Raw genomic sequence first — 10,487 nt, forward strand, 5'->3', positions numbered from 1 at the left:
CAGGTGCTCAGGCAGTGGGTACGATGACCACTGGTCCTGCAGCTGGGAGATGACTTAGCACCCTCAGGTCCCCTCCTCCCCTGACCTGCAGCGTCCTGTCCCAATTCCTCTCTGAAGTTGCTCAGAGTACACTGCTACGCCCAGGCCAGGGCCACATCACTTCTGGACTCTGACAAGCAGTTTCCTCAGCCACTGATCCCAGCCTCCTCCATCAATAAGCCCGGATGGCACCATCCCTCCAACGAGATTGCAATTCCACACAACTGTCTTTGAGGGAAGGGTGAGCTCCTGCTTATGGGCACAGAGCTTCTCTTTGGGATAGTAATAAAGCTGTAGATATAGCATGGGCATACTTAATACCACTGAACTTAGCACCAACACTAGTTAAAACAGATTTTATATTTCATATATACAAAACTACAGTTTTTGAGATTTCCCACAAATCACCCCCTTCCCGCCTGACTGTCCTTATTTCTCCCATTTCTAAACTATTCACATACACACACACTCACTCTCTCATATCTGAATGCGTTCTAATAAGCCTCCAGATGGCCACCCAGGCCCCTCTTCCACCTGACATGTCCCCGTCTCATCTCTGCCCAGAACTAACATGCCCTGTCTGCACAGGAACTTTCTCTAAGCGTCCCTGGCTCACCCACACCCTCCTCTCGCCATCGTTCATGAGTTTGCTAACTGCCCGTCCCCTCTGCAGCGCTTTAGCTGGCAGGCGCCTGCTTCATATCCACATCTGCATCCTTCTTCCACTTTCCAAGGTTGTTTTTAAACCCTGAAGCTAACAGCCAGGGAGCTCAATTCCTTTTGCAGGCTTCCCACGGAGCCCGGCACATTATCAGACACACGATGTGCACTCGAACGTCTGTAACTAATAAATTACTCTCTGAACTGCAAGGCTGATGGCCGTCTCTCTAGAAACACAGCAAATGAATCAATATGTCTGGAGCAGCCGCCTTGTTTAAAAAGGAGCAAATTACCACCACCAAAGAGATAACTTCTTATCTGCTCTCAAACGAGCAACTCCCTAGCCACATAACAGTTTAATTTCATCAATGGCCTGTTCTAAAATCAAATATACATGCCCACAATAGAGAGCTGCAAGCAGCGTGCAAAAGCAAACACGCTGACTCCCCCCACCATAAGCGTTTCCCTGGATCCCCAGCCAACGGTCATGACAGATCATCTCAAATTCAGCTGAAAGGCCAAGTTGGTTCTGAATAAAATGCCGCTACAGAACCATGATCAAGGACCACAGGGAGTCTATGTGAGCCTTCAAAAATAGTCCCCATCAGTTTGAGAAGAGCTGAGGCTGCCAGAGCCCTTTCTGCCCATGCAACTGTAATTAATGATCGAATCACACAGGAAAACTTGCTCCATCAGAGAAGCAAGTTCAGCAGATTATCATCTCTGCAAGGAACATTCTGGTACAGAAAGGGGAAAGGCTGTGATAGCAGGATGCTCCTACCTGCTCCTGGGCCAACAAGGCCTTCTTCTTCATGACTTTCATGGCATAGACGTCCCCGGTGGCTCTCTCCCTCACCACCTGCACTTCAGCAAAGTGGCCACAACCTACGAGACTTCGGACTTCAAAGTCCTTGGCCGAAGGCTGAAGTTCCCGTAGATCAGCTATGGTGTCAGAATCTGCCCAAGATGGAAGAGTTATTCAGGTAAATAAAGCACTTCAAATACATGCATCTTTATAAAGCCATAAAAAAAAAAAAAGAAAGAAAAAGTGTTCTTATGTCTTCCCTCACTGTCAAAAGACATTTAGTCACTTTCTCATCCGTCATGAATAATTATAAAATCAGCACAAAAATGTTTTTATATGTTAAGTTAAAATTAAGGGCTCCAGAAATTCCAAAGCACAGTTTCCATGGTAGCTATAATTTGAATTCCGTAGACTTAGAAAATAGGGGAGGGAGAGGCGTGTATTTCTTCCTCTTCTCTGAAGTCTGCAGGGAAATATGTGGTCAAAGGTTTTATCAGCATTTAGACCAAGTTATAAATGATGCAAGCAATATGATTCCCATCCTCAATCAACTCTGGAGTCGTCTTCCCAATCATTCCTTTCTGATTATAGTGTACTGCTCAGTTTTCTCCCACTAGCCCATTTTCCATTTTCTCTTCCTTGCATTGTGCAACAGGGATGCCTTCTGCCTTCCTGTGTGGGAAGGCTACCAAAAAAAAAAAAAAAAAGGATTCATCCAAAGAACCATGTCATACATCTGGACATGTCATACATCTGGAAGGGTTTGCAGCTACCTTTATCTTAACTTAGAGTGTTATTCCTTTGCCTAGTGAAAGCTCTCAGGCAGTATCTTAGCCTGCTCAGGCTGCTATAAGAAATTACCATAAATGAAATGGATTAAACATTTATTCCTCATAACTGGAGACTGGGAAGTCCAAGATCAATGTGCCTGCAGATCCAGCTCCTGATGAGGGCCCATATCTCAGTGTCTTCACAAGGCAGGAAGAGGGAGAGCTCTGGTCTCTCTTGCTCTTCCCAGAAAGATGCTAAGGTCGTAATAAGGGCCCCACCCTTACAATATCATCTAAATCTAATTACCAAAAGCTCCACCTCCAAATACCACCACACTGGGGGCTGGAGCCTCAACACAGGAATTCATGGGGGACACAAACAATGAGTCCAAAAGAGCTGGAGATCTTCAGTCAGTGAAGTATGGACCACATGGATGACAGACTTGGAATTTAACACACATTCGTTAATGCCCTAAGGACACATAGCCCAGGCATCACTGGATATGGAGTGACACTGATGTCGGGATGGAGGAGTGAGCTGTGACTCCAGAAAAATCCAATCCTGCACATTACAGGGACCATATACTGGGATTACATTCCAAAGGAAGACAAAAGAGACATGTAATTGAAATTATCCAGAACCCCTCAGAAAGGTGCCACACTGAAAACCAAGAGGCTGTCCTGAAACCCCACGAGGAATCCTCTGGGTGTGGAGGGCGAGTGCCGTCTCTGTGGCTGGGACCAGAGTGTACCCTCTGGGAGGTACACTCAGCTTGGCATGTTGTTCACGCTAGCAGAGTGACTGAGTCCAACAGAAGGAAGAGCCATTTTGTACCCACCATCATCAGGTGGCACAAAGATGAATTAATCAGTGCTTAATTGTTATTACCCCTCCCCTTGTTTTGCTGCGTGAGTGGAGCTAAATCCACTTGGATCAAAGGCACATATGATGAATTCCACTACACTGAGCATCTTCCCACCCACAGACCACACCACTCACTCCAGCCAGTCATCCTGAAAAACACCTTCTTCAGTCCCTTGGGAATCAGGCAAGCACGGTGGGTAGATCAGCATGAATTCACCCTGATCACAGCAACAAAGAAATGGAGAGCCCTCTTCAGGAATCCCATGCAGAAGCAAAATTGAAAGCTAGACCATATTCTCCTTTTGCCCTGACATCACTGTGCCAGGCCCTATCTTTCTTCCCTCTCCTTCTCCAAGTTTCTTTCATTCAAGCATTTGAGTTTTGAATTATAATGCCCCAAATACACTGGTGTGCAACTTCCTGGGTGGAACCCAGTTTCATCACTGCTCACACACAAGGCCAGTCTCTGTTGAGTCTCTATTAGGCCTTGTACCCCCAAGCTGTGTCAGCATCGTCCACCTTCATAACTCGGCTTCTGTCACAAGCAATCACCAGGTACCTCAATCACATAAGCAGACAAACTGCTTACAGATAAAACTACCACAATACTCTCAGAATTCCGAGAAACCAGGCCAAGTCACATTGGCTCTATTCATAGGCTTTGGGTTATCAAGGTAAACAGATAACACTATACCCCACATCTATGACTATTAAAAAAGATTACCTTCACAACTTCTTTCCAGGATTCTGACTCCAAAACGCCATCACCCTTCACCCCTGGACTTTGCAATTACAGTAATGAAGAGTCCAGCAGGTGCTGAATATTAATGTGCAGGGGAAGCCCCAGAGCACCTCAGTGAAAATGTCAAGGACCTTGTGAGATAAACCAGGACTAGCCTAATAATCGAGTTGAAATTGCTTAACTTTACTGAGACCTCACTCTGTACCAGGCACTTCCTACACATTCTCATTTAATCCCAGAACAACCCACTGTTGGGCCACCCTGGTAGCCCAGGGGTTAAGTCTTAGGGTTATCACTGCTTTAGCCTGAGCTCGATCCCAGCCAGGGAGCTGACCCACATAGCACAGCAAACCTCTCCTATCTTACCGCTGCTCCCCTCAGCAGTGTATTTCAGTAGATTCGCCTGTTCTGCTCCCCTTTGTCTCTAGTGAATCCTCTCATTCCCTGTACCTCTGGCCTACACCCAGTTCTTCTATACACACACACACACAAATATATATATGTAAACCTTTGGATCTAGGGGGCAAAAGTCAATACAGCTGAATGCATTGCTTCCTTTTTTAAACTAGGTAATCCAACATTTCAACTTCTAGGAATTCAACCTTCAAGGGAATACCCGCAGGATAAGATGCAAAGAGCCATGCTCATGATGAGTGCTGCTGTCACAGGAAGAGTCAGACAAACTCAAGGCCCATCCACCGGAAAGCGGAAGCAGCCTAAAAGTCCGCCAAGGTAAAAGAACATTCGGCACACGTTTAAAAGAAGGAGGTAGCTCCTTTACCACACAATATAGATTCTTAAGGGTGGGGATTTCTGTCTGTTTTGACTATGACTGTAAACCCAGAACCTGGCACAGAGTAAGTACTCCATAGATATTTGTCAAGTAAATATATTGCTAAGTGAGCAAAACTACATGTATGATCCATCTCTCTAAAATTAAACAAGAATAATATTAGAACACGCATAATTTCTAGAGCTGGCTGACTGTACATGAGGGTTCATTAGGCTCATCTCTTTACCTTTAGATCTGTTTGAATCCATAATAAATATTTTTATGGACAAAAGTGATTTAGGACTTTCATAGGCCCTAGGCACTTCTGCCTCTGTCAGCCCTTCCTGAAGATAAAAAAATCAAAAATTATATTTTATGACTGCAGTGGTAAAAAGTGGAATACATTACACATACATTAGTACACAATAATACATTATTATTATAGGCATATTTTTCTTAGAACTTTAAAATAAATTAAAACTAAATTGATTAAAATAAATGCTATGCGGTAAAATTAAATATTGTGGGCCCTAAGTACCGTGCCTACCATGCCTATCAGAGAATTGATCCTGAGAAAGAGTAAGAACAGGGTCAAGGACACCATTCAAGTCCTTGGAATCAGACTGAAGTTAGACCCATCCCTGGATTTTCCATTTCGTGAGCCAATCAATTCACTTTTGGGCCTAAGTTTGTTTTAGTTGAGTTTCTGTCACTTGCAACCATGAGGCCTCACTTTTTCCAGTCTCCTGATCTTGAAGCAGGTGTCTGTCTGACTCAGAGCAGAGCGCTTCCCCAATGCTACCAGCCACTAACTCATTCTGCCTTTGGCAGCCTTCCCATCTTCTCGATTTTCAGGAAAAAGTTCTCCAAACTTACACTTCCGGACAAAGTTGCTCACGTGTTTGATCTTCATCAGAGCAGGCTGACTGCACTCTTCGAAGAGAACAAAGAGGGCATCTAATATCCCTTCTCGGGAAAGAGGAGACATCTGCTGTTGAGTCATAAAGGGTGGTTTCCCCTAAAAACAGCAAACAGCAGATGGAGACACTGTCAATAATGAAAAGCTTTGATCAATAACATCCACACAGAGTAAATTATAAGCCACCAACTCAACTAACTGCTCACGACACACGCTAACAGCACAATCCTGTGGCTTCATTCCTTAAAGCGACATCAACGGACAGTCAATAAGTTATCACTCGTGTGATTCTATTACTAAGGGTTTCTTTCACCAGCGCCTTGGAAGAAAAATATCACAAGCATGTCATTAATAAGAAAAGGGCCTCCCTTCTTGATGGTTTGAGGCGTGTGGAAACATTCACTCTGGACCCTTTTGGTTCTGATGTGTTTCCATGTCTCTACAGCAGGAAACTATGATTGCCACTTCTTTCATGTGGCCCCAAGCTTGTTGATATAACTTTATTTTCTTTAATTCACTCTGACAATCGCCAGTGAATGGAGTGACACACTAAAGCTGAATTTACTCCTGATGGAGAGCGACAGTTGCAAACCGGCAGACTGTATCTAGCCCACAGACATGTTTTGTTTGGCTTGTAGTATTTAAAATAATTTGAATTATATGCCAATATTGAAAAATCAGGAGATTGGATCAAAAAAGAAAAAGGGTAGAAGGATTTTCTGGCTTCTCTTGAAACAATGGCAGACCTACCAGCACCGCTTCTACTCCTGCCTGGTGACGGGGCTGGCAGATGTGTTGTACACTTGACTGCAGACCTGACTCAGTCTTCCATCTGGCTCACTTCACTCATTTATACTCACACCTGGGCCCCAAAGAAATGATATTGCACCCCTTGCCCACAGCAGTGATCCCCACATGCCAAGCTATGGACCGTGCAGCCATCTCTCTGCAAACATAGCCACAAACAGTTCTCATTCTTAAGGCACTTGTCATTGCTCCCATCAAAAGCTGAAGTCTATTTCTCTCTTGAATCTCTGACAAAGGCAGTCCTGTGCCAGTTCAGGGCAATCCTTAAGCAGCTTCTTCTGTTGCTCTTTTGGGAAACCAGGTGCCATTTAAAGATATTTGGGCTAGACCAGAGATCAGCAAACTATGGTGTATGGACCAAGTCAGGCCCACTACCTGCTTTATAAATAAAGTTTTATTGGCACACAGCCACACCCATTCATTTACATATTGTCTGTGGCGACTTTGGAGGCTGCAATGACAGAACTGAACAGTTGCAATGGAGACCATACGACCCACAAGAAGTGTGTGTGTGTGTGTGTGTATGCAAAAAAAAATTACCAGCCCTGAGCTAAACTACTGAATAGCAAAAGTACTCATAGAGGAGAAAGGCCAGGTAGAAGACTGAGTTGCTAGTGTTAGCAGACAGCATCCGAATGTTCCAGTCCCCGTCAACCTCCCAACTGAATAAGATGACAGTGACCCCAGCTGAGGTAACAGAATAGAAAACCAGGTCTGCCTGGTTGAATCCAACCAGCCCACAGAAGCCTAAGAAAAAATAATCATCGTGGCTTTGTGGCACTCACTTTTTGAGTGCTTACACTGGAATCACTAGAGGACTTTAAAAAAAAATAGATTCTCTGGTCCTAGCTCCAAGCTACTGAATTAGAATTTTCCAGGTTGTAGCTTAGAATCTGTTTTATTCACCAATTTCCCCCCAAAATTCTGACCTTAGTCAGGCAGGGAAAGCACTGGGTCACTATACCTATCTAGTGGGTAGTTCACCACTAACTGAAAAAGATGAACTCTTTTCTTCTGTTCTTCAATGAGTTTAGACTAGAGAACATTTCCTGAAGATAGTCGTGCATCTTAACAAAGTTATCAAGTGTGCCATGAAATGAGAAAAAAAAGACTACCACATAATGACTCTTATAAAGCTCAGTGTATTCAGATTGGATAACAGTTCTTCATTCTGAATTGTCCCTCCTCTCTCAGCGTTTCTTGAGTGCCCTTCATTTTTAATAAAAGGACCAGAAGATAATAGATTTTTCTGTTTGTCTGCTTGTTTCTTTACCTCTGTTACATGGCAAAATAACAAGCTAGCAAACTTAGGGTGACCCTGCAAATTTGTGAAATTTTGCTGGCTCAAGAATCTAAAAGTCTGCTAAGCAATAATGTAGAACGCATTGGGAAGTCGTGTTAAGCAGGAGGAAAAAGACAAACTGAGACTCAGTCTCAAGTACTGACCTGAATAGAAAGCAAGTAATAGCTTTCCTGGGGACATGGAAACTCACCATTAAAGAGATGAATTGGGGACATACCCTTTCTGCTATGACATTGAAATATAAGATATATAAGATGCACCAAATACACTCTGACCTATGTGGCAGTGTCACCCAGTAGTTACACGCCCAGGTCTTGGAGTCAGACAGACCAGAAAGGGAGCCTGGCTCTGCCACTTGCCAGGCAAGTGGTGTCCCCTAGGTGTCCCCTCCTATTTAAAGAGTAAATGAGAATAACCCCCGCCCCGTTATGAGGCTGAAGAGACATAAGCAGGAAACTGGAAGTCACAGTTATCATATAACCAGCACATTATGAGCACGTAAGTGATTCTTTTGTAATAAGCTGGACAAGTTTTGAAATAAACTAATAATCACGTGAAAAAGTGACAGCGTCCAGCCAGCTAATGTGAAAAAGATCTCATGCCTCAAAATGGCCACCAGGATGGTCTCACAGGACAACCTAAGTTTTCCACTGTGATCTGTATGAACATTCCCCAATACCAATATTCTGGGAAAAAAGTCATCATATTAATATTAATCACCACACAGATATTCTACATAAATACCTTCCTAAATATAAGTACTGTTAAGTGAAGAAAATCTATTATTACAATAAATTCTACACTTGGTGTTAACAAGAGTTCTCATTTAGGGGCTTCCCCGGTGGCCTAGGGGTTAAGTCTCAGCGTTATCACTACTACAGCCTGAATTCAATCCCCAGCCAGGGAGCGGAGCCACATAGGGTGCAGCACACCTCTCCTGTCTCGCCCACTGCTCCCCTCAGCAGTGTATTTCAGTAGATCTGCCTGTTCTGTTCCCCACTCAGTCTCTGGTGAATCCTCTCACCCCCCGCACCTCTGGCTTATACCCCAGATCTTCTATACACAAATAATTTTTTATAAAGAGTTATCATTTATACCAAGAGCCATCATTTATTTACCAAGAGCTGGGCAAGGGTTAAGAGCTTTATAAGGATATTCTCATGTAATCCTTATAAACACTCTGTGAATTAAGTAACACAAGCTCTATCTTTAGGAGTGGAAAATGAAGCCGGAGAAGGCAACTGACTCACCCAACGAAACATGGCTAACAAGTGCTGAGGCCAGGATTCAAACCTCAATCCTCATCACTAATTATATTGTCGGCCTCCACTCCCAACTTATGCATACATAAGTCAAACAAGAATTTCTTTTTTTTTTTAATTTTTTTTAAAGATTTATTTTATTTTATTTATTTATTTATACAAGCACTGGGTACAGTCAGAAGCACGGGAGGGTGAGAGAATTCACCAGAGCCAGAGCGGGGAGCAGAACAGGCGGAAGGACCAAAGTACACTGCTGAGGGGAGCAGCGGGCGGCAGGAGAGGTCTGCGCGCCATGAGGGACCCTCCTCTGGTGGCTGGGGAGCAGCCGGGGATCGAACCAGCACTGCAGAGGCTGCAGGCAGCTTCACAACCCAGCGCTCAACCACTGCGCCACCGGGGAGGCCCCAAACAAGAATTTCTATACCAAGTGATCCATCTACATCAGAAACAAAAGAATTGGAAGTCTACTTGGAAACAATCTCATGGAATTAAGTTTTAACACTTCTGGGGTAATGGAAAGTGGAGGAATGTGGGTTTCACAGGTGTATTTATCAAAATTTGTTTTGTTTCTTAATTCAAAACATAGCACCCCTGAAGCTGAAACAGATTTACACCTCCAGAAATCTTGGCCAAGAGTACTTTTGTTGATTTTTATTTTCTTTATACAAAGACGAACTTAGTAGAGTGTGAAGAGTGAGAAATGATTATAAATATCTCCATTGAAGGGCAAGTTCAACATCTACTCCTATCTGTCTGGTAGATCCTTTTACCACTACTGTCAGTGAACACAAGACACCAAGTGTTAGCCCTTATTCACCCTTTTTGTAAGACAGGAATATTAGCTTCAGCCCAATGACAAAAACAAAAGTGACAAGGATGTTCCAAGGAAACAAAGACAAGGAAAGCTGCAGGCAACTCATACCTGAAAGAAAAGATTCAGCCTGGAGGCACGGCTGGCGATGGCTTCTGCAGCACCGGCGGCATCCTGTGGGGTCCGTGCCCCATACTTGAACTTCAACATCTCCCCTCTGGTGCTGAAGGGAGACAGGAGAAGGTCAAGTGTATACTCCCAATTTGCCCAAGGAGGGCTTGAGCCATCCTGATTGAGCCCCCAAGATTACCAGGGAGAGGGAGGTGAAAATCAGTCACCACATGGATTTTGGGAAGCTCAGGCTGGCAACGGGGATTAAAACCCAGATCTCAATTCACTATGATAGGTAATATACTTACCTGACATACTCTCACAAATTTATCATCTGTGGAGCCTCCCTGGTGGGGCAAGGGGTTAAGACACAACCTATGAAGCTGTCCGCAGCCACTGCAGCCTGAGTTCGATCCCCAGCCAGCCAGGGAGCAACCCACATGGCGCAGCAGACCTCCCCTGACTTGCCTGTTCCTCCCCTCAGCAGTTTATTTCAGTCAATCTGCCTGTTCTGTTCCCCGCTCTGTCTCTGGTGAACCCTCTCACCCCCTGCATCTCTGGCCTGTGCCCCAGCTCTTGTATGCATAAATAAATCCTTAAAAAAAAATTAAAAAATAAAAA

At 44.1% G+C, this 10,487-nt stretch overlaps 1 protein-coding gene across 3 annotated transcripts in view; it reads right to left on the reverse strand.

The window, feature by feature from the left end:
• Positions 1-9,965, reverse strand: part of CIT (citron rho-interacting serine/threonine kinase) — a gene marked incomplete at both ends in the record, with an annotated part of 148,240 nt that extends 138,275 nt beyond the window's left edge. For all 3 annotated transcript variants that reach the window (XM_084253330.1, XM_084253331.1, XM_084253329.1), the window contains 3 exons: positions 1,481-1,656; positions 5,530-5,671; positions 9,867-9,965. In XM_084253330.1, coding sequence (XP_084109456.1) covers positions 1,481-1,656; positions 5,530-5,671; positions 9,867-9,965 — 417 coding nt within the window. The remainder of the gene's footprint in view (positions 1-1,480; positions 1,657-5,529; positions 5,672-9,866) is intronic.
• Positions 9,966-10,487: the final 522 nt, after the last annotated feature.

The sequence above is a fragment of the Talpa europaea genome (genome assembly GCF_964194135.1).
Source record: "Talpa europaea genome assembly, chromosome: 14".
Classification (NCBI taxonomy): domain Eukaryota; kingdom Metazoa; phylum Chordata; class Mammalia; order Eulipotyphla; family Talpidae; genus Talpa; species Talpa europaea.